At 40.7% G+C, this 27,578-nt stretch overlaps 1 protein-coding gene and 1 non-coding gene across 5 annotated transcripts; one reads left to right on the top strand and one right to left on the bottom strand.

Moving 5' to 3' along the window:
* Positions 1-4,134: 4,134 nt before the first annotated feature.
* On the top strand, positions 4,135-4,258 carry LOC122493619. The gene has a single exon (XR_006299975.1). It is a non-coding gene; the product is annotated as a small nucleolar RNA SNORA64/SNORA10 family (small nucleolar RNA).
* A 12,426-nt stretch (positions 4,259-16,684) lies between these two features.
* Positions 16,685-27,493, bottom strand: GGPS1 (geranylgeranyl diphosphate synthase 1). 4 transcript variants are annotated; one of them, XM_043596277.1, is made up of 4 exons: positions 27,354-27,493; positions 23,023-23,115; positions 18,034-18,104; positions 16,685-17,787 (listed from the first exon to the last, which is right to left on the bottom strand). In XM_043596277.1, exons 2-4 carry the CDS (start codon positions 23,090-23,092, stop codon positions 17,026-17,028), a joined length of 903 nt encoding a protein of 300 aa, XP_043452212.1. In that variant the 5' UTR covers positions 23,093-23,115; positions 27,354-27,493; the 3' UTR covers positions 16,685-17,025. The 4 variants fall into 4 exon arrangements, with proteins under 4 accessions (XP_043452212.1, XP_043452210.1, XP_043452211.1 ...); XM_043596275.1 differs by lacking the exon at positions 27,354-27,493 and adding an exon at positions 27,069-27,300; XM_043596276.1 differs by lacking the exon at positions 27,354-27,493 and adding an exon at positions 26,388-26,793.
* Between the last annotated feature and the right edge of the window lie 85 nt (positions 27,494-27,578).

Below are 27,578 nucleotides of genomic sequence, written 5' to 3' on the forward strand. Positions count from 1 at the left end.
GGATGTTACTGTCTGGTCCATCCTCTCTAGTGTCTTGCTCATCCCCAGGAACGTTACCCACAATCATGGGAACTTCTGGTTTTTGCTCCCTTCCCAGAATCTCTCCTCTCTTCTTTTCTCTTTGCCCTGAAAGTCACTGCTCCTTTTTTCTGTACCCTTCTTCCCGGATACCTAGACTGACCTCATCAACAGGCTCAGGTTTCAGGAAAATTAATTCAGAAAAGGAAGTATCTTGCAAGAAATTTCTTTTAGTCTTAGAATCATAATACTTCCCAGAGGTGAAAAAGCGCAAAATGGCATGGGTACCTTTTTGGAAGTAAGGATGGAAAAAATAGAGGTGGAAGAACACAAGTATCTCAAAAAAAGTATTTTGTTAATATCTGTATCTGTAAACATCTATATCTACATCTATATGTCCTTATAATAAATAGTTTTGCTCCACTCAATCACAGAATGTGATTGAATCAACTTTTTTCTATTATAAATGCTGCTGCAATAAATATACTTTTATAGGGGCGCCTAGGTGGCTCAGTTGGTTAAGTGACCGACTTTGGCTCAGGTCATGATATCACAGTTCATGGGTTCAAGCCCTGCATTGGGCTCTGTGGTGACAGCTTGGAGCCTGGAGCCTGCTTTGGATTGTGTGCCTCCCTTCTCTCTCTGCCCCTCCCCTGCTTGTACTCCGTCTCTCTCTCTCTCAAAACTAAAGAAAAACATTAAAAAAAAAAAAAAAATATATATATATATATATATATATATATATACTTTTGTATACATTTTGTACATCTGAGGGAGTATATCTTAAGTATATAGTCCCTTCTCGAAATGTAAAACAAGGTCACCATATGAGTTAGCAATGCCACTTCTAGGATTTACCTGTCACTGTTGGCTTGAGCTACTATAACAAAATACCACAAACTGAGTGGCTTAAACAACAGAAGTTGATTTTCTCACAGTTCTGAAGGCTCAAGTCCAAGGTTAAGGTGCCAGCCAGTTTGATTCCTGGTGAGAACCTGTCTCCTGGCTTGCAGATGGCTGTCTTCTCACTGTGTCCTCACATGACATAAAGAGAGAAAATAGTTCTCTCTGTCTCTTCTTATAAGGACACTAATCCTGTTGGATCAGGTCCCCACCCTTATGACCTCATTCAACTTAATTACTTCCATAAAGACCCTATCTCCAAATACAAAATAATGGAGGTTGGGGCTTCAAAATAGGAGTTTTGGGGGAACATTATCCAAAAGAAATGAAAAAATACACCCACACAAAAACTTATATGCAAATGTTCCTAGCAACATTACTCATAAGAGCCAAAAAGTAGGAACTACCCAAATGCCCATCAATTGACAAGCGGATAAACAACATGTGGTATATCTATATGATAGACTGTTATTCAGACTTACAAAGAAATGAAATTGTGATACAACACGGATGAACCTTGAAAACACCATGTTAAGTGAACAAAGCCAGTCACAAGAACTATGTAATATATTGTATGATTCCACTTATATGAAATGTCCAGGATAGGTGAATCTACAGACAGAAGACAGATTTGTGGCTGGCCAGGGTGGGGGCTAGGAAGTGAAGTGGACGGAAAATGAAGAGTGAATCGTAACACGGATGGGGTTTCTTTTAGGGAAGCAAAAATGTTCTAAAATTAGATTGTGGTGATGGTTACATAACTCCATGAATATAATAAGACCCACTGAATTGTATGGTGTGTGAGTCAAAAAAGCAGTTTCAAAAGATACATATATTCCTAAAAGTGGAGTGTCCAGGGATCAGTGCAGAACCCACTATGCCTAGGTGAGCTCATTCAGTCCCACGGCTCTATACATCATCTGCATGTCAGTGACACAATTCCAACTTCCTGCCTTGCTTGATCTCTCCTGTGAACTCTCTCTTGCCTTGTGCATGCAAATGCCTTCTTGACATCTCTTCTAGGATAGCTCATAGGCATCTCTAATTTTCCCCCCAAAATGCTGTTCCTCCTCTGTCTTCCTAAATCCAAGTTATGGTACCGCTATCTACTCAGTTTCTTTAAAAATCCAGTGATCATGGCACAAAAACAGACACATAGACCAATGGAATAGAATAGAAACCCCAGAACTAGACCCACAAACGTATGGCCAACTCATCTTTGACAAAGCAGGAAAGAACATCCAATGGAAAAAAGACAGCCTCTTTAACAAATGGTGCTGGGAAAACTGGACAGCAACATGCAGAAGGTTGAAACTAGACCACTTTCTCACACCATTCACAAAAATAAACTCAAAATGGATAAAGGACCTAAATGTGAGACAGGAAACCATCAAAACCTTAGAGGAGAAAGCAGGAAAAGACCTCTCTGACCTCAGCCGTAGCAATCTCTTACTCGACACATCCCCAAAGGCAAGGGAATTAAAAGCAAAAGTGAATTACTGGGACCTTATGAAGATAAAAAGCTTCTGCACAGCAAAGGAAACAACCAACAAAACTAAAAGGCAACCAATGGAATGGGAAAAGATATTCGCAAATGACATATCGGACAAAGGGCTAGTATCTAAAATCTATAAAGAGCTCACCAAACTCCACACCCGAAAAACAAATAACCCAGTGAAGAAATGGGCAGAAAACATGAATAGACACTTCTCTAAAGAAGACATCCGGATGGCCAACAGGCACATGAAAAGATGTTCAGCGTCGCTCCTTATCAGGGAAATACAAATCAAAACCACACTCAGGTATCACCTCACGCCAGTCAGAGTGGCCAAAATGAACAAATCAGGAGACTATAGATGCTGGAGAGGATGTGGAGAAACGGGAACCCTCTTGCACTGTTGGTGGGAATGCAAATTGGTGCAGCCGCTCTGGAAAGCAGTGTGGAGGTTCCTCAGAAAATTAAAAATAGACCTACCCTATGACCCAGCAATAGCACTGCTAGGAATTTATCCAAGGGATACAGGGGTACTGATGCATAGGGGCACTTGTACCCCAATGTTCATAGCAGCACTCTCAACAATAGCCAAATTATGGAAAGAGCCTAAATGTCCATCAACTGATGAATGGATAAAGAAATTGTGGTTTAGGGGCGCCTGGGTGGCGCAGTCGGTTAAGCGTCCGACTTCAGCCAGGTCACGATCTCGTGGTCCGTGAGTTCAAGCCCCGCGTCGGGCTCTGGGCTGATGGCTCAGAGCCTGGAGCCTGTTTCTGATTCTGTGTCTCCCTCTCTCTCTGCCCCTCCCCCGTTCATGCTCTGTCTCTCTCTGTCCCAAAAATAAATAAACGTTGAAAAAAAAAAAAGAAAAAAAAAGAAATTGTGGTTTATATACACAATGGAATATTACGTGGCAATGAGAAAAAATGAAATATGGCCTTTTGTAGCAACGTGGATGGAACTGGAGAGTGTGATGCTAAGTGAAATAAGCCATACAGAGAAAGACAGATACCATATGGTTTCACTCTTATGTGGATCCTGAGAAACTTAACAGGAATCCATGGGGGAGGGGAAGGAAAAAAAAAAAAAAAAGAGGTTAGAGTGGGAGAGAGCCAAAGCATAAGAGACTGTTAAAAACTGAGAACAAACTGAGGGTTGATGGGGGGTGGGAGGGAGGGGAGGGTGGGTGATGGGTATTGAGGAGGGCACCTTTTGGGATGAGCACTGGGTGTTGTATGGAAACCAATTGGTCAATAAATTTCATATATATAAAAAAAAAATCCAGTGATCATCCTTGATTCCTCTTTTCATTAACTCTACATGCTATCCACCAGTAATTCCTGTTAATTCCACTTAAACTAACCCCAGCTTGACCTCTTTGCACTGTGTGCCCTGCTCCCACCCTTGTTTTAGCTACCATTGTCTCTCATGGGATACTCTGACACTGTTCTCAGGGGTCTCCTTATGTCCTCTCATAGACATCTATAAATTCATCATCTACTCAGATGCCAGAATGGTCTTTTATAAATGTAAATTAAATATAGTTACTCCCTTTCTTGAAATCCTCTATTGGCTGCCCAGTTGCATTTAGATGAAAAGCTAACATCCTGAGGCACCTGGCTGCCTCAGTCGGTAGAGCATGCGTGCGACTCTTGATCCCGGGGTTGTAAGTTCAAGCTCCATGTTGGGTATAGAGATCACTTAAAAATAAAATCTTACCTCTCTCGACTCCACTTCATCATACTCAGTGTGTGGTTGGTGTATTTTCAGAGAGAGAGGCAGGACCTCCTAATGCACATCAGACCAGCCCGAGTGGCCTCTGTTCCTAGGATTACAACAGCTTCTATATGCATGAGGAGCGTTGTGTCAGATGAATCCACCACCCCCCTCCTGCTGTTTTCCCTTTTCCAGCCAAGGCCTCTTTTGATGGCATGTCCAATACCTACAGCTATCTCACCCCTGGCCTCTGGAAAGAAACTGTGTTCTTCAAGTCTCCCTATCAGGAATTCAATGAGCATCTTGTAAAGACCCATACCAGAGTCTGTGTGTGGAGGACCCAGGCTCCAGCTATGGCCACCACATAGTTCTATACTAGACAAATACAGTGAGGGGCACCTGGGTTGCTCAGTTGGTAGGCATCTGACTTTGGCTCAGGTCATGATCTCACAGTTTGTGGGTTTGAGCCCCGCGTCAGGCTCTGTGCTGACAGCTCAGAGCCTGGAGCCTGCTTCGGATTCTATGTCTCCCTCGCTGTCTGGCCCACCCCTGCTTGTACTCGTACATGCTCTCTCTCTCAAAAATAAATAAACATTAAAAAAAAAAGTGAATTAAAGCTCATTAAAAAAATAATAAAATAAAATAAAATCTTAAAGAAAAAGCTAAAACACTTACTCTGGTTTACAAAGTCCTTCGTGATCTGGCTCCTGCATTATCTTGTACATATTGGCAAAGCTCTTTCTCACCTTAAGACCTTTGTACTCCTTTTGCTTCGATTGCTCTGCACCAGGATTATAGTATGGCTAACTTCTTGTCATTCAGAACTCAGCTTAAACGCTACTTCCTCAGAGAGGTCTTCCCCAAACACCTAATGTAAGTAGCCAGCTTTTAAAAATTATTTTATTGCTAATATTTCTTGTTTATTGGTGCTTTCATGACTTGTAAGATTTTTAATATTTGAATAGATAATACATTCACATGCTTCAAAAGTCAAAAGTCATACATGGGTGTACAGTGAAAAGTCTCTCTTGTTACTCCTATTTCCCAGTTTCTGTTCCTCACTTCCACTCTTGGGATAATTTAGTAAATATTTTTCTTTTATGCCATGCTTTTTCACACAATGGCAATTTCTTGTACAATCTCTTAAGCTATGTGGTGTCTTGTTTTTCTCTTTCTATAGCTTGAATATCAGCTTACCTTAAGAACAAAGGGAGGGGTGCCTGAGTGGCTCCATCGGTTAAGCATGGGACTCTTGGTTTTGGCTCAGGTCACCATCTCACAGTTTGTGAGTTCGAGCCCCACGTGGGGTTCTGCATTGATGGCACAGAGCCTGCGTGGGATTCTGTCTCCCTGTCTCTCTGCCTCTCCCCTGCTCACTCTTTCTCAAAAATAAATAAATAAACATTAAAAAAAAAAAAAAGAACAAAGGGAATTGCTTGAAGGAAGCACTAGGTTGAGGCTTAGGTTCTGGACAGATAACCAAGATAGAAGAAGAACCAGAAAAGAACTGTAATGGCAAGTACTGTTTAGTCATTTGGTCAGAGTCTGCTGGCAGATGAGTGTATTCCAACAGTTTTTTCCACTCAAGAATCCCCCTGGAGACAGAATCCAATTGGCCAGGAGTAGGTCATGCATTACCCTTTGGCCGTAGCAGGACAGTAAGAGGAAGGACATAGCAGCCCCCTGGGACCCTTTGGCTTCTGTACTGGAAGGCAGGACGCTTTGGCTATATCCAACTGTGGAGCAGTAGTTTGCCAAAAGAAAACAAACATGATGAGGAAGAATTAGGGTGGGAGAGGGTTGCCGTGGCCATGTGCAACTGCCACAGTTTTATCCCTGTGTCTAACTCCCTCCTCAGAGGCACTGCTGGCAGGACCTCCACTGGCTTTGCCCAGCACTCAGGGAGACCAACAAACAGGTGTTTGTCAGCTATAACCATCAAAGCACAGACAGTGGCCAGTGGCTTCACGTTACCTGTAGAAAATACGATCAAAGAAGGAGGTGGCTTTCCCAGAAAAGTTCTGGCAGAGTGCCAGAAGTGAGGACTTGTAAGTTATGTACAATATACATTTAAATAAATGGATTGAGGGGTACCCAGGTCGCTCAGTCGGTTGGGCTCCTGACTCTTGATCTCAGCTCAGGTTTTTTGTTTTTTTATGTTTGTTTGTTTGTTTGTTTGTTTTTAATTTATTTTTGAGAGAGACAGCGTGAGTGGGATAGGGGTAGAGAGAGAGGGGAACAGGATCTGTGCTGACAGCGGTGAGCCTGATGTGGGGCTTGAACTCATGAACCCTGAGATCATGACCTGAGCTGAAGTTGGATGCTCAACCAACTGAGCCACCCAAACACCGCTCAGCTCAGGTCTTGATCTCAGGGTAGTGAGTTCAAGCCCTATGTTGGGCTCCCTGCTGGGGCTTGACACCTACTTAAAAATAAATCAATGGGACGCCTGGGTGGCTCAGTCAGTTAAGCCTCCAACGTTGGCTCAGGTCATGATCTCACAATTCATGAGTTCGAGCCCTGCTGTCAGTGCAGAGCCCCCTTTGGATCCTCTGTTACCCCCCCCCCGCCCCCCTCTGCCCCCTTCCCCACTCACTAGTGTGTGTGCTCTCTCTCAAAAAAACAAAACAAAAAACCCCCAAATAAATAAATGATTGAATTCCAAAACCAACAATAAAGGCCTCCCCTATAGCTAGTTTATGCTTTGTTTTACATATGTAACACTATAACAAAAGTAACCTAGGTCAACAGTAGAGGCCCAGGATAATTGTTTTTCTTTTATTTAGTTAGTTTTTTGTTTGCTTTTCATTGGTTTGCCTTTTGTTTTTGTTTTTCTTTTAAAGGAGATGGTACATTATTCAAGTTGGAGAAACACTGTCATAAATTCCTACTAAAGAAATGTTTTCCAGTTGGCTTACAATGCAGTCAGCCCCTTACTATCAGTGAGCAACAGGTAGGCTGAGAATAACAAAGAGACCCTTTATTGAGTTAGTCCTATGCCTTTTAATGGCTACTTATTACCTTAGTTACCCAAAGACCACATTTAAGCTTTACTTTGTAAGGTCTCTACTAAATACTTAGCCCATTTTCTTACTCGTTTTCTATCTGGGTAGAGGGAGTAGTTTATTTCTTCATGTTACATCATTACTATTATTATTTATCAGAAAGGCATTTTGACTTGAAAAAAAGTTTTTGGCAGGGGAATACAACTTTAAGTTGGAATTTGGACATAGAACAAATTTAATGGGTGGCAGAGTAACATTTCAGATACAAGCATATGAGTACAGGCTTCAGAGTGTGAATGTGGGGGCGCCTGGGTGGCTCAGTCCGTTAAGTGTGACTCTTGACTTGGCTCAGGTCATGATCTCACAGTTTGTGAGTTCTAGCCCCACATCGATCTCTCTGCTGTCAGTGTGGGGCTTGCCTCAGATCCTTGGCCTCCCTCTCTCTCTGCCCCTCTCCCGCTTGTGTGCTCTCTCTCAAAAATAAATAAACACTAAAAAAATTATAAAGTGGATGTGTATAATGTTTGTAGGTGGGGGAGGACGAAATTGATGGGCTCAGGTTAAGTAAAGGCATAGCGGGAGATAAGTCCAGAAACTGATTATAGAGAGCTTTGACTGTGAAGCTGAAATGTTTGACCTATATGGATATGAGTTTTGGGGCACCTGCGTGGCTCATTTGGTTAAGCGTCTAACTCTTGGATTTGGTTCAGGTCATGATCCCAGGGTTGAGGGATCAAGCCCCCCACCTTGGGCTCCACACTGAGCGTGGACCCCACTTAATATTCTCTCTCTCTCTGCCCTTTCCTCCCCTCCCCTGCTGGTGCACACACTCTCTTTCTCTCCCTCTCAAATAAAAAAAAAAAGGATATTATTTTTGAACAGAGACATAAAATGAAAGCAAATGATTAAGATTAATTTGGCAGTTGTGTGCAGCATGAGCTATAAGAGAGGGATTCCAAGAACACAAGTTAGGTGACATGAATTGTGCATATATATATTCCAAGCCAGGAGGAAATTATTGGTTTGATTTTTCATTTGTTGTAGCAGTCACGTAGCTCATTGTTACCCCTGTTGGAGCCATGATATAACACAGTAAATGGCAATAAATTCTTTCAACAACTTCCTCATTAAATTCATAGGCATATGTGACTTGTGGTCCCAATGAATTGAGAATTTCTTTTCTAAATTTTTTTTAATGTTTTATTCATTTTTGAGAGACAAAGAGAGATAGAGTGCAAGTGGGAGAGGGGCAGAGAGAGAGGGAGCCACAGAATCTGAAGCAGGCTTCAGGCTCTGAGCTGTCAGCACAGAGCCTGACACGGGGCTTGAACCCACAAACTGCGAGATCATGACCTGAGCCGAGATCATGACCTGAGCCGAAGTCGGCCACTTAACCGACTGAGCCACCCAGGCACACCTAAATTGAGAATTTCTTAGTATTAGTGACATTCTTTATGGTGCTGAATCCTCTCGGTTTCCTCTGAACTATTGACAATTATATTCCATTTTCTTCTAAGCCTTCTAAAACTGTCTAAATTGTATATATTTTATATATTTAGTGCTAAGTCACTTAGCAAATGCTATTCTTTAATTTTTGTTCATCTTCAGTCCAGAACTTTAAAAACTTCAATTGGCCAAGCTTAGGATTCAATAAATTAAAAAAAAATAAATTACACATTCAATTATTTTTTATTTTTTTAACTTTTTTTTTTTTAATGTTTATCTTTGAGAGAGAGACAGAACATGAGCAGGGGAGGGGCAGTGAGAGATCGAGACACAGAATCTGAAACAGGCTGCAGGCTCTGAGCTGTCAGCACAGAGCCTGATGAGGGGCTTGAACTCATGAACCATGAGATCGTGATCTGAGCCAAAGTCGGACACTTAACCAACTGAGCCACCCAGGTCCCCCTACACATTCAATTCTATTATCAAAGCACAAATACATTTTCATAAAACTTATTAGAAAATCTATGAGTTTATCTCTTGGAATTACTACTTTGTTTCAAAGAACATATGATTATTTCTTTAAATGACCTGCTTTATTTTCAGTTTCCTTTACCTAGTCTTATATGTTCAATTCTCTATGGTTGCCTTAATCTGTCAGGTTTTTAAAAAAATTTTAATTAAAAAAAATTTTTTTAATGGGTGCCTGCTCCTTCCCTGTTTGCATTCTCTCTCTCAAAAATACATAAACATTAAAAAAAAATTTTTTTTTAGGGGCACCTGAGTGGCTCAGTCAGTTGGGTATTGTACTTTGGTTCAGGTCATGATCTCATGGCTCATGGGTTCAAGCTCCACATTGGGCTCCATGCTAGCAGCACAGAGCCTGCTTTAGATCCTCTGTCCCACCCCCCCCCCCGCGACCCTCCCTGCTTGTTCTCTCTCTCAATAAAGAAGTAAACTTAAAAAAAAATAATTTTTAATGTTTATTTTTGAAAGAGCGAGACAGAGAGAGTCAGAGAGAGAGGGAGACACAGAATCTGAAGCAGGCTTCAGGCTCCATGCTGTCAGCACAGAGCCTGCTGCGTAGCTCAGACCCACAAATTGGCAAGATCATAACTTGAGCTGAAGTCAGATGCTTAACTGACTGATCCACCCAAGCATCCCTAATTTTTAATAAAAAAAAAATCTCTATGTCCAACATGGGGCTTGGACTCCTAACCCCAAGATCAAGAGTCACGTGTTCTACAAACTGAGCCAGCCAGGCACCCAAATCTGTCAGCTTTAATAAATCATTTCTTTCTTATACAGTGTTGACATCAGAGTATCATTTATTACAACTAAATCTCTTTAAAGTTTTTACTTTTCAAGTGTGTAACTATTCGCATTTTATAACTTCTAGGGGTCAGTGGGTTAAGCGTCTGACTTTGGCTTGGGTCATGATCTCATAGTTTGTAGGTTCGAGCCCCACATCAGGCTCTGTGATGACCATGCAGAGCCTGCGTGGGATTCTCTCTCTCTCTCCCACAGTCCCCACTTGCTCACTTGTGTGCCCCCCCCCCCTCAAAATAAATACCTAAACTTTAAATGCAATTTCTGGTAAGTGACCTTACAAGTTTCGGAAAGATTTACAAATTACTTTTGCAGCTCATCATTAGTACTACCTCGCCCACTGAGGTCCAGATATCTGCCATTATTCATTAAACCAATTCTCAGATAATCAGATGTGTTTTTCTTTCTCTATATATGGTAACAAGTGTAATTCAAGGATAATCAATTGGTCATTCTCCTAACGCATACAGTGTTTTATAAAGAATGCACATAATACAGCAGCTAGTGCTACAGATGTTTCCCAGACATCTCTAGGAAAAGATGCTCATTGATCAATGGTCACAAAACATTCTACAGAATTAACTTGAACTAATGGGTTAACATAGAAATTTTACTAATATTATTGCTTATTGTGCTGTTAATATTTTTTTTACCAGCCAGTACACAGTAAAAACATGCCATTACCACTTGTTAAGGTTCGGTATATTCAACCACATTAAATGTGAGGTTGCATTACTGTTAAGGTTAATGGAATAACCAGAGAAAGTCTGCAGTTAGCCAACTGGAGATGGTGGGGGTTTAAGGAGCCAAATGCCAATTGGGTTATATCTGAATTCACATTATTGTGGGGTCCATTGTGATGAGTCCTTTTGTGTATTCTTACCACCAAATATCAGCCCTATATGTATGGCAATAAAGCCTGTTCTAATGACAGGGAGAATGCAAAGTACGGGTCAGATAAGAGACCTCTTAAAGGACAAATCTGTAGGACTTGGGAGGACTGGAGAGACAGAGGAGACGTGGGCAAATCAATCAAAAACACACTCCTGGTTCACTTGAAGAATAAAGATTGTGACAGAAAAGGCAGGGAGAGAAGTGGTTCCATTCCATTGTTTGAATTGGTAGAGGGATAGGAAGGGATGTATAAGTTGGTTTTAATTACATTATTTCAAGGTGACAACACAAAACTCAAGTGAATAGGCAGTTACAGGACCTGAATTTGAGGTCAGGCTTTGGATGAAATGGTAATCATGGACAAAACAGTGAGCAGTCTAAGAATCCTCTCAGAAGTGAACAGAACATTGAATAAGAGTCACTAAAGAAAGAATTCGAGGTAGAACCGCATTAACATAAATGCTAACATTTGAGGCTTATCTTTTCAAATGAATACGTTATTTTTTTAAAAATTTTTTTTCAACGTTTATTTATTTTTTTTGGGACAGAGAGAGACAGAGCATGAACGGGGGAGGGGCAGAGAGGGAGACACAGAATCGGAAACAGGCTCCAGGCTCTGAGCCATCAGCCCAGAGCCCGACGCGGGGCTTGAACTCACGGACCACGAGATCGTGACCTGGCTGAAGTCGGACGCTTAACCGACTGCGCCACCCAGGCGCCCCAACGTTATTTTTTTTAAAGTTTATTTATTTTGAGCTGGGGAGGAGCAGAGAGAGAGAGAGAGAGAGAGAGAGAGAATCCCAAGCAGGCTCCATATCAGTGCAGAGTCTGATGCTGGCCTCGAACTCAGGAACTGTGAGATCATGACCTGGGCTGAAGTCAAGAGTCAGATGCTTCACTCAGCCACCTAGGCTCCCCACTCACATGTTATTTTAATGGAACCCTTGAGAGGTGGGGGGTTAGTTTCAAGTATATTTATTCATTCATAAATATTTATTAAGTGCAGGGCACCTGAGTGGCTCAGTCAGTTAAGTGTCCGACTCTTGATTTTGGCTCAGGTCATGATCTCACAGTTCATAAGTTTGAGCCCCACACTGGGTGCTGACAGTGCAGAGTCTGCTTGGAATTCTCCCTCCCTCTCTCTCTGCCCTTCCCCTACTCACTCGCACTTTCAATCAAAATAAATATTTAAAAAATATCAAGTGTTTCTGGGAATACAGGGGTGAATATGTCATAGTCCTTGCCCTTAATGAGTTTCCAATCCAATGGGAGAGGCAGATAAGTAAACAATTACCGCCCCCGTGCCACCCATTACAGCAGTAACAATGCTGTTTAATAGTTGGCTATTTACTTGCTAGCCTCCATCACAGAAAAATCACAGGGTTATGGAATGGTGTCTTTATCACTCTTATATCTCCAAAACCTAGCAAAGGATCTAGCACATAAGCATTCAGGAAATATTTCTAAATGAATTAAATGAAAATAGATGTCAGCAACAATGAGCACTATTTTATGGCAGAGTAAACTGTTAGGAAATATGGTTATGGTGGGTTGGAGATAACATTTTGGGAAGTCTTATGTATTATACCAAGGAATTTGTAGGTGATGGTACTAAGGATTCAAAGAGAATATAAGCATGGCGATGACCATCACATTTATGCTTTAGAAAGACAACTCCGGTTGGAGTGTATATTATTACAATACACGAGTGGTTTCCAAACCTTTAAACGCATATAAATGTGCATACAGAATGAGAGGCCAGTGGGGTGCCTGGGTGGCTCAGTCAGTTAAGCGACCGGCTTCAGCTCAGGTCATGATCTCGTGGTTCCTGTGTTTGAGCCCCGCGTTAGACTCTATGCTGACAGCTCAGAGCCTGGACCCTGTTTCAGATTCTGTTTCTCCCTCACTCTCTGCCCCTCCCCCACTCATGCTCTCTCTCTCCCTCAAAAATAAATAAACATTAAAAAAAATTAAAAAAGAAAAAAAAAGAATGAGAGGCCAGCTGCCCAGAACAATGTACTTTGACCTATACTCAAGGGTCTGGCTCTGCTCAGCAAGTGCTTGAAGAAAAAAACAAATCATCTGGTACCTGATAGGTACTTCATATATGTACATTTCCTTCCCCTTTTCCTTCTTCTCAACACACAGATTAACAAAGAGCCAATGGGTGGGGCACCTGGGTGTCTCAGTCGGTTGGGCATCCAACTTTGGCTCAGGGCATGATCTCGAGGTTCATGAGTGCAAGTCCCTGCATTGGGCTCAGTGGGACTCTGCTTGGAATTCTCTCCCTCCCTGTCTCTCTGCCCCTTCCCCCCCTTGCTCTCTCTCTCAAAATATGTGAATAAACATTAAAAGAAAAAAAGAGCTAATGGATAAACCTTGAGGCTGAATCTTAAGGCAGAGGATTGAATAAGGCCCTCAAGAGGCAGAAAGGGAGGGAATCAAGAACAGGACAGCTTGCTTGGCCTATGTCATGAGTACAAACAACTTTTCTTGAGATGAAAGGAAGACAATTTGAGACAGACTTAAAAAGTAGAGAGGAGGAAAGTTAGGAGAACTTACATTAATTGGGAAGAGTGGAGAAGAAGCAGGGGACATTAGATTGACCAATGTGAAATCTCCATCAGGAATAGATAAAAAAAATAAATAAAAGGGCTTATGGAGGCTGTTAACATGTTAATTTGCAATGGCTACAAGGGCAGTTCTGAAAACACTCCCCAGCAGTGCTCAGCAATATGGGGGGAGCAAAGTGTGCAGGTGTTGGATGCTTCTAGAATTGGGAACTGGCAGGATGAGAAGGGCCTAAGGAAAGGACCCTGATCTGAGAAATTCTTGAAAGGCTGCCTAAAGTAAATAAATACAGGGCATAGGTCAGGAAGGAAAGGAAGTCAAATTAGAAGTTGACACAGTGGGGGTGCCTGGGTGGCTCAGTCAGTTAAGCATCTGACTTTGCCTCAGGTTACCATCTTACAGTTCGTGAGCTCGAACCCTGTTCAAACTCTGATCAGCGAGGAGCCTGCTTCGAACTCTTCCTTTCTCTCTCTGCCCCTCCCGCTCATGCTTGCTTACTCTCTCAGAAATAAACATTTAATAAAAGGTAAAATAGGGGCGCTTGGGTGGCTCAGTCAGTTAAGCATCTGACTTTGGCTTAGGTCATGCTCACGGTTCCTGAGTTTGAGCCCTGTGTCGGGCTCTGTGCTGACAGGTCAGAGCCTGGAGCCTACTTACAATTCTGTGTCTCCCTCTCTCTCTCAAAAATAAACATTATAAAAAAATAATTTGAAATCTTCCATTTTAATTGATATAAGGAAACCTCAAAATCATGGGTATTTATGCTACATTATGGAAACCTGAACTGTTTATGAATTCATTACATAAAAGAAAATTTTAATGATTATTCAAAAAGATCCAATGCTAACTATATAGACAAAATAGGGGCACCTGGGTGGCTCAGTTAAGCATTGGACTTTGGCTCAGGTCATGATGTCCCAGTTTGTGAGTTCAAGCCCTGCGTCGGGCTCTGTGCTGACAGCTCAAAGCCTGGAGCCTGCTTCAGATTCTGTGTCTCCCTCTCTCTGTTCCTCCCCGCAACTCATGCTCTGCCTCTATCTCTCAAAGATAAATGAACACTAAAAAACAAAAAAGAAGTATTGTTGAAAAAAAACTATATAGACAAAATATTTACCTTTAAGATGAAGACTAAGTAGATTATTCCTTACTTAATCAAATTACTTTTGGCCTGGTGCTATTCATGATCCTTTTGTCATTTGTATCAGGCCTTTGTCAATGACAGAAATGCTTGACATGAAATTGGGATCTTACAAAAAGAAATCGTTTTATCTATTAAGTAACCAAAAATCTATTCTTTTCACTTGAACTATAATCACAGTTGTCAATACAGAAAACACTGTAAGAGTAGTTTAAATCTAATAAAATATATTATCTACTTAGGTTTAAACTACAATATTTTTTTTTCTGCAAAAGGAAAGTCTTAGAACCCAAGTAAACTGGATTTTGTCATTTAGAAGACATGTATTTTAAAACATTTTCACATTTTCTAGTCTATGAAGGTTCAAAAAATAAAATTTTTTGCTTGCCAAAACCCAAAGAATGAAGGCTAATTATGTTGCCATAAATCACTTTCAGCAAGATGTTAAATCCATCAGCTCTCTATTCCACTGTGTCAACCTTAAAAAAAATAATTTTAATGTTTATTTGAGAGAGAGAGAGAGAGAGAGAGAGAGACAGAGAGTGAGTAGGGGAGGAACAGAGAGAGTCACAGAATCTGAAGCAGGCTCCAGGCTCTCAGCTAGCTGTCAGCACAGAGCCTGACGCGGGACTCGAACCCATGAGCAGTGAGATCACAACCAGAGCTGAAGTTAGACACTTAACTGATTGAACCAGCCAAGTGCCCCTAATTTATTTGAGAGAGAGAGAGAGAGAGAGAGAGAGAGAGAGCGAGCGCAAGTGAGTGAGGGGCAGAGAAGGAGAGGGAGAGAGAATCCCATGCAGACTTCACACTGTCTGCATGGAGCCTGAAGCAGGGCTTGAACTCACAAAATGAGAGATCATAACCTGAGCCGAAGTTGGACACTTAATGGACTGAGGCACCCAGGGTGCCCCAGATCCAAATTATTTTAAAAGTTAGTAAAGATAGTACCCAGCTTTTCAAAGATTTAGATTGAGTGCTTCAGTGAGAAGTTCTCATACAAGTACATGGTGATTAGATCTGAGATGACACACCAGAATAGAACCAATCAAGCAAAATGCAGTGTTTCTGGAAAGCAGTTTTGTTTTGGGAGGTCAGCAACACTTCTAAGTGAAGGAATCAGGGTTTTTCCTTTGCTACTTCTTGTTGCCACAGATGGCTCCAGGGGCTTGGGGGTGGAAAGTACACAAAAGGGATAGGGGGTCAGTATGAAAGCACTGTAAAGCTAATTAGTGCCTGATAGCATAGGCTTTGACTACTTTTCAGCCAGCTAAGCACCAGCTCTCAGGTCAACACTTTACATTCCTTTAATCACAGAGATTAAAGATACTACTTCCCTTTCCACTCAAGCACCAATTGCCTTCAGTAGTGGCAAGGAAAAGGACACTTCCTTCTGCTTTTGTACTTCAGGTGAGCAAACAGCTTTTTTATGATTTTTACTACTGATAGGAAAATATAAAAAGGTTTTTTTTTTTCCCCAAATATTTGAGTGAGTGAGTGAGAGAGAGAGAGAGAGAGAGAGAGAGCAAGTGCACCTGAGCAGGGGAGGGGTAGAGAGAGAGGGGGACAGAGGATCTGGAGTGGGCTCCGAGCTGACAGCCCAGCACAGGGCTCAAACTCATGAACCGTGAGATCATGACCTAAGCCGAAGTTGGATGATTAACCAACTGAGCCATGCAGGCGCCCTGAAAAATATAAAAAGACTGAAATAAAGGCTACTTCATAAAATACATTTTCCACGTGCCCTTTTTTCTTTCCAAATGGAAAGACAATGCCATATCCAGATACTAATCAGCTTTGGGTCACAAATTACATTTAGAAGGAAAAAAGAATGAATGTGGGGTAGCATATAAATTCCAGTAAGTGGAGACTCCTTGGTTAAGGAGAATTTGCCGGGCAGAGAGGATGAAAAACAGGAAAAGGTAAGAAAAAGGGCCAGATCGTTTATTGCTTATCACAGTCAGCTTTTTCATGGCAGACTTTAGTAAGGGAGTTTCCAAGAGGAGATGAAGATATTTTAAGTAGCAACATTTAGGAAGAAAGAGGAGGTCCTGTGGTCTTTGGGTCAGCTAGCTACCGGAACTGGTTCCAAGTAGTCACTGGCTTGGAAATGGGGTAGACGAAGAATGGGGAATTGCCCATACAGCACAGTCAGAAGTATCTGGATAAGAATTCCCGGAAGCTGAAGTCTTCTTTATTGATAGAGTTAGCAGAACATTTGTGGCAGTTGTCCATAAGGTCCCAACACAGCACATTCTGACATTCATATTAGACCTATTTAAATGTGGCTCCTTTTGATTCCATCAACTTTGTACTATGATGATTATCTGTACAAAGGGGTTCTAAATTGAAACAATCTCACTCACATCACCCCAATTCACTCAGTTTGAGGAGACTAACAGCTTGGTCCTAATTTTTAAAAAAGTGATAGGCTAAAAGACAGACAAAAAAAAAAAAAAAAAAAAAAAGTCAACTAAAATAAGCTCCCAGGCCTAATCAAGAATGACTTAGTATTATTCATTCTCTTCTTTGAACATTTTGCTTAAGTGCTTTATTAGAGCTACAAGCTCAGGGTTCCCACCACGTGCATCAATTTGTTTATAGGCTTTAGATTCAAGCTCTTTAAGAGTACTCCGAGTGTATTCAAAAGAACCTACATTCTCAAGATAATGTACACAGTATTTTTTAATATCTATATTTTCGGTTCTCTGGCGCAAGATACTCTGCACCTGGGTGCTTTCAGGCCTTGACCAGATGGCATGAATAGTAGGGAACGAGAACTTTCCCTCTGTTAGATCTTCACAAAAGCTTTTGTTTTCACTATATTCTTTGGAGTGCAGATTAGCATAATCATCCCTAATTTGGAAAAAGAGCCCGAGTGTATTAAGTAGTGGCTTTAGATCTTCTTTGTAATCAGAGAACAACTGCATGAGACCCACTGCTAATCCAAACAGCCCACCTGTCTTTTGTAGCACCATAGCCTTATATTCTTCTTCGGTGGGACAAGTGTAATTATCCCTCCAATAGATATCTAGGCCTTGTCCCTGGTGGAGTTCCAGAAGCTGGTGGGTAAAAAGCTTTACCGCATCGGGGTGATCAAGGGTTAAGACTTTCTCTAGGCCAAGAAAATACACGTAATTGGCAGAATTGATGACGGACGGAATCCCATAGATACTGTGTGCCACAGGAAAGCCACGTCGGAGTTTTGAGTTGTCTTCGATATCGTCGATGAGCAAACTGGCATTATGCAACATCTCTGTCACTTCAATGATAATCTGACAAAAAAGACGATGGACAATTTCATTTTATTTGAATGTGCAAATATTCAAAAAGCTTATAAATAATTGAATTAACAGATTACAAGTCCTGGATTCCTTAGTTTTTACAACTGGTATTTACTTAGCAATGTCAATATAATACAATATATGCGGGGAACATTAAACTCAATTAAGAGCAGCGAGTATTTTGTGTGACAGCTATTAATTTCTTAAGGATTAAGAGGTTTTGAATTGCCTAAATACCTGCAGCTTATCTTCTGGAACTTTGAGCCAATGATTAAATGCCTGTGAAAGTTTGGTTCTCACTTGTTTACCTGGAATTAAAGAATAAAATTCGGCAATAAAATATTTCAGTTATAAAAAACACATTCAGACACTTCCTCTAAGACTGATCAGACTTGATGAACGCAGCCCCACTAATCCATTACTAGAGAGCTTGCCTTTCACTACTGGGCCCTAAACGCCCCACCCCCTCTGCTGAAATTCAGTCTAAAACGCCACAGCGTTTTAAAATTAGGGTGGGCAAAGACATTCTGAACTATTCCAGGGGCCCACTAGTAAGCCTTTCACTGGAATGAAATGGGCATTTTAGAAACTATGATCTAATGCATTCCTTTTTTGAAAAACAAGTTAGTCTAGTTAGTGGCAGTTAATTAGCACTGTACATTTCAGAGGAACTATGGGGATTTTTTTTTTTTTTTAAGTAGGCTTCACACTCAGCGTGGAGCCCAACGTGGGGCTTGAACTCACGACCCTGAGATCAAGAGTTGGATGCTTAACCGAGTGAGCCACCTAGGCACCTCACTATGGGTATTTTTAATGAAGCATACTTTGCTACTGATTTACCTCATATAATTACCTCTTACAAGTATCTACCATTCCTTTAAAGTTTTAGAGATTGTATGGTTCTGCTTCTTTCCTATCAAAAAATGAGATTCCCATTCCCTCAAGTATTCCCTTTTAGGATCCCAGTTTAGTAAAAAATGAGTCTTTTTATTTTGACTATGGCCATTAGTTTTTCAATATTATCATTTTCTTACATGGAAAGCTCAAGAGATTTTTGGCTAGTAGTTATCAATAGAAGTCATTTTAGCCCAAATATAAAGGAATGATAGATAAAAACCCCAACCAGTTCACTTAATAATGTTCTATGAGCTTCCTGCTAAAGTGAATGCACAGTCACATCCTAATTTCAGATGAGGTTTCAGAAAATAGTTACATAAAAAGTTCCAGTGAACAAAAACAGTATTTTCTAAGACTTATCTAGGTTTTTTTCTCTGTACCAATCACCCAAAGGAATGAATACATAAACTCTCATCACATATCCAAATGAAAGAAAGTTGCACTTTCTGTGAGAAGTCTGGAGGGGAAGGCTCTCTTAGGGTTCAAGAAGGAGTATCTTCTGTCTCCTAATCCTTAAGGTGAAGATGGGTCTGGGTAGCGATTATATACTTTATACTTTTGATCTACTTTCCAGTTTAGCTAAGGCCAATCTGGGCTTTACTTACAATGTACAAGTGTGTAAAGTAACCCATATCACTTTAGAAAATAAGCTCAGAGGTGCCTGGGGAGTTCAGTTGGTTAAGCAACCAACTCTTGAATTTGGTTCAGATCATCTCAGGGTCAGGGGATTGAGCCCCATGTTGGGCTCCATGCTGAGTGTGGCACATGCTTAAGATTCTCCCTCTCTGCCTCTCCCCCCTGCTTGCGTGGGTTTGCTCTCTAAAAAAAGAAAAAAAAGTTCAGAAGATGAAGAACACAAAGTGGAGAGACATTTTCCTTTTTGCTTTAGAATATATATAGAAAAACAGTCCAATAATGGCTTAATTTACAAGTTTTTTTCCCCAAACTTTATTTATTTTGAGAGAGAGAGAGAGAGAGCCGCACACAAGCAGGGGAGGGGCAGAGAGAAGCAGAGTGGGGAGGAAAAGGGAGGGAGAGGGAGAGAGGGAATCCCAAACAGGCTCCAGCTGTCAGCGTGGTGTCCAACTCAGGGCTCCATCTCATGAACTGGGAGATTATGACTGAGCTAAAATCAAGAGCCAGATGCTCAACCGAGTCACCCAGGTGCCCCTGCAGTTGTGTTTGAATATATTCTTTTCCTTTAACCAGGTTCTGGGGTCTGGATTGATACTTTTAAGTCCCCAAATAGTTTCTAACAGATGTTAGTCATAGAAATCCCTCAAAATGAAAAGAAACAATAATTACCTTTCCTCTTTAAAAGACCTTAACATTACGGACTCCCTGGCCTGGGGACCTACACTAGGGCAAATAAACAAACAAAAGTCATTCAACCCCACTAATTTCAAAACATCCTAATACTAATAATTTTTAATTATTATAATCTTTTATTAGCAAGAGTAATTTCCCAACAGAAAAAATGTTCTGGCCCATCTTGAAGTCACTTTAGTAACTATGAAGTTCTCTGTGAAAAACAGGTTTACTATGCATAGTGCAATTTCCTATTTCCCTTTTTTTTTTTTTAAGTAATCTCTGCACCCAACATGGGGCTCAAATTTACAACCCCGAGATCAAGAGTCCCGTGCTCCACTGATGAACCAGCCAGGTGCCACACAATTCCTTATTTCTTTAGGAAAATCTTTTGAGGTTACATTGTATTATGGATGCAAGAATACATTTGATTAAAACAAATTAGCTACCTAATGAGAGCTTTAAATGTTATCTAATGACTTAGATATTAATTCAAGATGAGGATTAAAAAATGTTACAAAAGTTCATTACACAGGTAAACATTATTGCTAACATGTAACTACAGGGGTGCCTGGGTGGCTCAATAGGTTAAGCTTCTGATTCTTGATTTTGGCTTGGGTTGTGATCCCAGGGTTGTAGGTTAGAGCCCCACAGTGGGCTGCATTGGGCTCCAAATGTGAAGTTGGTTTGGGATTCTCTCCCTTGCTCCTCTCATATCCACTCTCCCTACAATAAATAAATAAACACACAGAATAAAATTACAGACAGTCCTTGCTCTGCAAAGTGGCAGGAGACACTCTTTAGACCCTTTACGGCACTGATAACTGGCATATATTACCATAGCCCGGTTCCAACCAGTGTTTGCAAACTTGTTCCAAAATAAGTTCAACAACAGATGAAGAGAGTGCAGGAGAAACATCACCATGTTTCTCAGTGGGAGACCCTGAAATAAGTGTAGTTTACTAGCTGTTGAATAAACGTCACTCAAAAGCAGTCTCTTGGCTTTTCCTTAAATAGCAGGAAACTTTCCCTTTGCATTCTCCATTTCTGTCTTCCCTCCAACAACGTTAATTACAATGCCAACGACTATATTCCTTATGTTGTACTTTTTATCTTTGTGATTTATTCATTCTGTAACTGAAAGCCTGTACCTCTCACTCCCCTTCACCCCTTTTTACCCATTCCCTAACCCCTTTGATAACTTTTTTCAAGCTCTATGCCCAACGTGGCTTGAACTCATGACCCTGAGATTAAAGGTCACATGCTCTACTGACTGACCCAGTCAGGCACTGCCACCCCTCCATAACTTTCTGTAACGAATTTCAAAATATTAACAGACTAGAAGTTTCTTAAAAAGTACGTATCTTCTTTGTCCTTCGTATCTTGAGGATTTCATCTTTATTTACTATTTTTTGAGACAGTGTGTGCACGGGGGAGGGGCAGAGAGAGAGTGAGAATGGAGCCAGACTCAGGGCCTGATCCCATGAACTGTAAGATCATGACCTAGACTGAAATCAAGAGTCAGATGCTTAACTGACTGAGCTACCCAGGCACCCTGAGGATTTCATCTTTAATTTTTTTTTGTCACTGGAATCATCACAGTGGAAGGTAATTTATATCCAACAAATTCTGGATACTTTTAAATAGCTTCTGTTGTACTATGGAGTATCTTCATTCTGTCAATTAGATTTCATCTAATAACCTTTGGTGAGTTATATGAGATAATATGGCTGGGTATAACTTGAGTTAGGAAATAGATAGTTCCCTTCATTCTTTTGAAGCACTGACGTTAGCAGGTACGTCTTCATTAAGATTTGCCAGAATAGAAATGACACTAATCATGATGGCTTTGAGGATGTAGCTGGGGAGCCACCACTATTCTGCCTTTGATAACCATATTTATTCTCTCCAGGCTCATGAAGAACAGAAACATACCACTGACATGTGCCCATAAAGAAAAGATATGCACTTTAGAACAGAAATAAAAAAGTGTTTATCGTGATTGAGTTGAGAACGTTATTAGTCTAAAGGTTAGCTACCTTGCATGCTAAGTAGGTTTTTATGGTTGTCAACTAATTGATCACCTTTTATAATTTCTATAAGAAAGAGCAAATTTCAAGTACTTGGTTTGTGAATGAATTTTTATTACAAAAACCCACGCTTATTATATATATGAGTTTTTACTTGCTATTATTATTTTCCAAACCAAGCTTAAAAAAATAGCAAAATAAAACATGCACACACATGTGATTAGGCAGGTGTTACTCTAAGAAGCCATGTTCGGATGACCCATCTTTATATACGAATAATGTGGGCTGTTTCCAAGTAATGTGAGTTAGAGATGCATTACTATTTGGCTCTTAAAGGAACCAGTAGTGTAAGAAATGCAGTGTGTATGTGATAGAACAAATGAACATGGAAGACAGAGTGAAGCTTTTTGTTGTTATACAAATTGGCGTAACTTCCCCTAATATCTAAATGGTGGGGAATAGGAATGTATGGCATCCATAAAGAATGAAACTTCCAATGAGGTACTCAAATGTTTTAATTTTTTTTTTTTTAGTTATGTTGTATAATTGGACATTTTTAAAACAATGCTTCAAAAATGTCCCTTTTAGGGAGCCTGGGTGGCTCAGTCGGTTGAGCCTCCGACCTCAGCCCAGGTCACGATCTCTCGGTCTGTGGGTTCCAGCCCCGCGCTGGGCTCTATACTGACAGCTCAGAGCCTGGAGCCTGCTTCGGATTCTGTGTCTCCCCCCAACTTCTCTCTCTCTCTGCCCCTCCCCTGCTCACACTCTATCTCTCTCAAAATCAAATAAACATTAAAAAATTAAAAAAAAGCAAAACAAAAATGTCCTTTTAAGAACAAAAAACTAAAATGTTCTATTTGTCATTTTTCTCAAACGCATGCCTTTAAATAGGAAATCTTAAGAGATGGTAAATCTAATCTTTTCAGTAATTGAACATTTGAATGACTACTACTCTATAAAAAGACCCTATATTAACCATAACTAAAGTTACCTGGTAACTGAAGTAAATACTTATAGGGTTCTAGAAGAATTCTTTGCACTGTTTCTTGCGTCTTCTCCATTGTTTTTGAATTTCAAAGCTGATCTGTGAAAAAGGAGAAGGATAAAGATGATCTTATTCACTAAATTAATTTTGAGTGTTAAACTGCAAAGGAATTTGGGGCGCCTGGGTGGCACAGTCGGTTAAGCGTCCGACTTCAGCCAGGTCATGATCTCGCAGTCTGTGAGTTCGAGCCCCGCGTCGGGCTCTGGGCTGATGGCTCAGAGCCTGGAGCCTGTTTCAGATTCTGTGTCTCCCTCTCTCTCTCTGCCCCTCCCCCATTCATGCTCTGTCTCTCTCTGTCCCAAAAATAAATAAAAAACGTTGAAAAAAAAATTAAAAAAAAAAACTGCAAAGGAATTTGTATCTCAAGGTGTTTTTGTGCAAGTACACTTTCAGTTTTGTTTTAAAAGAAAATTCCACACAGGTGACATCTTGAAACATGCTGAAGTGAAAGAAGTCAGTCACAAAAAACCATATAATATATGAAATGTTCAGAATAGGCAAATCTATAAAGATAGAAAGTAGTTTGGTGATTGCCTAGAGTTGGGGTAGGAAGAATATGGAGATGAAGTTTCTTTTTGTAGGGTTCAAAATATTTTAAAATTAGGTTGTGATGGTTGCACATCCATGTGAATATCCTGAAACCTACCAAAATGTATACTTTAAATGGGTGAACTATGTGATATATAAATTATCTCTCTTAAGGAAAAAAAAAAAAAAAAAAAAAGGAAAGTCTTCAAGTGATTTCATTGGTCCCAGTATTCATCTGGATTTTAAGTGATTTCCTTAGTTACAAAACTTATATTAAGCTTTTCTTACTGTACGCAACCATAAAAAGCATAAAACCAAATCAATGTCAAAACAAATCAACAGATTTAGATACTTCATATTTGATTGATTACATAAATTTGTAAACATACTTTTTCCCCAAGAGCATTTGAGATATGTTTTATATATTTAAAATTTAAGGGGAAAACTCCTCTCTTGTAATTTCTTTACAATCAATCCTTTCAAAGATTCTAATTTAAGACGTGCATTAGTTTGAATGCAATTATCAAAAATATTTCCCTGTATCCACACACACACACACACACACACACTTCTCTGTAGTGATTTATTATTCTGAGTTTTACATTTACTTTGATATTTCCTAGAATAACACTCATGGTCTTCCTACAATCTTTCTTTTCTATTGAATCCAATCTCTACTTTGCTTCTTTGCTGTTTTTTATTTGTCCTTATCTTAGGAATCTTCTTTACTAATTGCTCTCACATCTTGGGTACATTTTAGGAGGTCTCTCACCTTTATCTGTTTTCTTTTGCTTCTATAACAATGATTTTGTCTCTAGGATCATGAACTAAAAAGACTGAAAAGTGCGTTTTTTATAATCTACCCTGGAGTGTTTAGGTGAAACAATTATAAGAACTGAGCACTCTAGGGGCGCCCGGGTGGCTCAGTTGGTTAAAGTCTCTGACTCTTGACAGCTCAGGTCATGATCTCATGGTTTGTGAGTGCAAGCTCTGCATCGGGGGCTTGGGATTCTCTCCCCTCTCTCTCTGCCCCTACCCCGCATGCTCTCTCTCTCAAAATGAATAAACTTAAATTAAAAACAAAAAGCAACAAAAAAAGAACTGAGCACTCCAGCAAAGGAAATCATCTTAGCAATACGACCTCAAGGAGAAACATTCCATGTAGGAAAGTTTTACACCTGCCTTAACTGACAATGAATACCAACGATGTCACAAGGGGGGAAAAAAAGTCCAGAAAATATTTTGAAATTATCCAAAAATCAGTTTAGTAATCTTTTATCTATACTGTTTAAACTTTGACATGTTATCTCATTCTTAAGAGATTAAAAAAAAAGGGTAACAAGAATAATCACTTAGGTGAAAGATTATTGAACAGAATTAAAGGTAAGATAAAAAATAAAAACAAGCATCTTTTACATATTTCTGCATTTAAAGCAGTTGGTGGCTATCTCTTCCCAACAAGGTTGAAAGCAATGTACTTAACTTAAAAATCAATGAGACCACCTTTCAAGAACTCTTTTGTCTCCCAGTGGATCAGTAACAAGTATACTCTTGCCCAGAAGTCAGAGCTAACTAACTTTTGTTTCAATTCTCAAGGCTTTGTCAATGCTATTAAAAAAAAAAACAAAAACAAAACCAGTTATGAATCTTTAAAAATTACCTTAAGAACACTCATTGAACAAGTCAATTAAGGTTCCTTTCCTAGAGGATGTTTATACACAAGTATTCTTTTTTTTAAATTTTTTTTTTTTCAACGTTTATTTATTTTTGGGACAGAGAGAGACAGAGCATGAACGGGGGAGGGGCAGAGAGAGAGGGAGACACAGAATCGGAAACTGGCTCCAGGCTCTGAGGCATCAGCCCAGAGCCTGACGCGGGGCTCGAACTCCCGGACCGCGAGATCGTGACCTGGCTGAAGTCGGACGCTTAACCGACTGCGCCACCCAGGCGCCCCCAAGTATTCTTGGTAGTAGGAAAATACAGGAACCTCAATTTTTCTAGGTATTGAAAAGTAATGTTTTGTGTCTTCTTAAAGAGTCTAAGGGGTTCTATACACTGTGGCATACATGCTTTTTTTTTTTTCTTTCTTTCTTTTTTTGACCTAAAGGAGTCCTATTTATCATGGCTGGAACTTTCAGCCATCATGTACTAGACTCAAATATAAAGGGGCATTAGTGTTACATGAATTCTACTCATTTATTTTTAGATTGAATAACTACAGAATGCCTCTATGAGAGAGTCTGAAACTACTCACTTCCAAAACTGGCAAACTGCCTTAAATGGGTTCAAATAGTTGATGGATGAGTATTAATATGAAAATAGATTGTCCCCTGTGTGGACTACTACTGCAATAATCTCCTGGTTGGGCTCCCTGCGCTCACTCCTAGATTAGGTTCTCTAATCTGGACCTCTACTCTTCAGCCAGTGATCCTTGCAAAATTCAGATCTGGTCCTGTTTCCCTACCCATTGAGAACCCTTTGAAAACATCCCTTTGCTCTTAGGTAAGAACAATTCCTTAATAAACTGCATAATAGTAGGTTACTCGCCCGCCTCCCCTCCCCTCGCCTCCCCCTTCAGGTCTTCACAATTAATTCTTCACACTTTAAGAGCCTCTAGACACAGGCTTTCCAACATGTTATTCTTTCTGTCTGGAATGTTCTTTTCTTAGTTAACTTATGATAACCTTTCCACTCTCAGCTGCATCCTCACTTTATTTCCCTTAAGCCAAACTCCCTATTTTAAATTCTCCTATCACCATGTAACTCTCCTTTGTAGCACTCACCACTGCTATTAACTTCACATTCAATTGTGTGTCCATTTTAATATCTGTCTGTCTCACTAGGCTTAGGTCCACGAAGGCAGGGGCTGTTCCGTTTTTCCACATGGTAGGCGCTCAATAAATACGTGAAGGATTGAATGAACTAACGGAAAGTGCCTTCTAACGCTCTAAAAAAAATGAAACCAAGGAACAGACTTGCAATATGAAAAGTTATAATACCATGCAAGTTTTTTTTTTTTTTTTAAGGGAACGATCTGGTTTCAAAATTGCTAAATAGTGACACTCAGCGTAGCTGTGAAACGCAGAGAGAATCCTCCACTTAAACTTTGGGAGATGACAGAGCTGAAGAAAACTGCCTGAGATAAAAGCAGTGGATTTAAATAACCTCAAGGCAGATTTTTAACAGAGACTTGGCAAAAGAACTTCAAGGGTCTACTATGCTGGTACAGAGCCCGCAGGAGAGGAGAGGTTTCTGCTTCCTCTCCGCTCAGTTGCCCCCTTCCGCCCCACTGGGTCACCTACCGCTCCACCCCTTCTCTAGCAAGTACGGAAAACTCATACACAATCCGGTTCAGCATCCGGGTCCTCACCCTCCTTTCTTTCTTTCCTCCGGACCCCGCCTTCCAGCCTCCCCCGCCCTCATTCCCATCCGGGTTCCCCCCGACCGCCACCACAGCCGCTCACGGTTCAACGGTGATATCACAACTTTCACGCTGCCGGTCCGGGAGTAGCAGTACCCAGCATCAACTTCCCACTTTATAGTTCAGGCCAAGGCTCCTCCGAACGCCTACATAGATCCCTCCCCCTACTTCACCACGGAACTCTCCACCCTTCTCAGCCGCCAGCGACTCCGCATTACTCGGTGCAAGAAAATACGCCATCCCGGTCACACTGCGCAGGCGTCGTTGCCGCCTCCCCACTGCTTTGTCGCCCCGCCCCCTCCCCTCCCCTCCCTTCCTCATCTCACGCAGACGCGGGGCATTGCGGGTCTTGCAGTTCTCAGGGGCAAGGGCTTCCGTATTGGCCTCAAAGGTTGGACTACATTTCCCGGGAAGCTTTGAGGCGTAACTTTCTGTTTCCATAGAAGTGGTGGGAAAATGGCGTCGTTGTTTGTATCCCGAGGACCAATGAGAATAGGGTATAGGCGGGTTCTAAAGAACTCTAACCAATCCGAGGTCATTTAAGAGGCCATCC

This window comes from Prionailurus bengalensis, chromosome D2 (genome assembly GCF_016509475.1).
Source record: "Prionailurus bengalensis isolate Pbe53 chromosome D2, Fcat_Pben_1.1_paternal_pri, whole genome shotgun sequence".
Taxonomy (NCBI): domain Eukaryota; kingdom Metazoa; phylum Chordata; class Mammalia; order Carnivora; family Felidae; genus Prionailurus; species Prionailurus bengalensis.

Excerpts from the sequence above, each read along its gene's own strand:
- GGPS1 (XM_043596277.1), bottom strand. The coding sequence starts at position 23,092 with ATGGAGAAGACGCAAGAAACAGTGCAAAGAATTCTTCTAGAACCCTAT. Across the intron at positions 18,105-23,022 it reads GTATTTACTTCAGTTACCAG|GTAAACAAGTGAGAACCAAA; the intron begins GTAACTTTAGTT and ends CTTTAATTCCAG. Across the intron at positions 17,788-18,033 it reads TTCCAGAAGATAAGCTGCAG|ATTATCATTGAAGTGACAGA; the intron begins GTATTTAGGCAA and ends CTTTTTTGTCAG.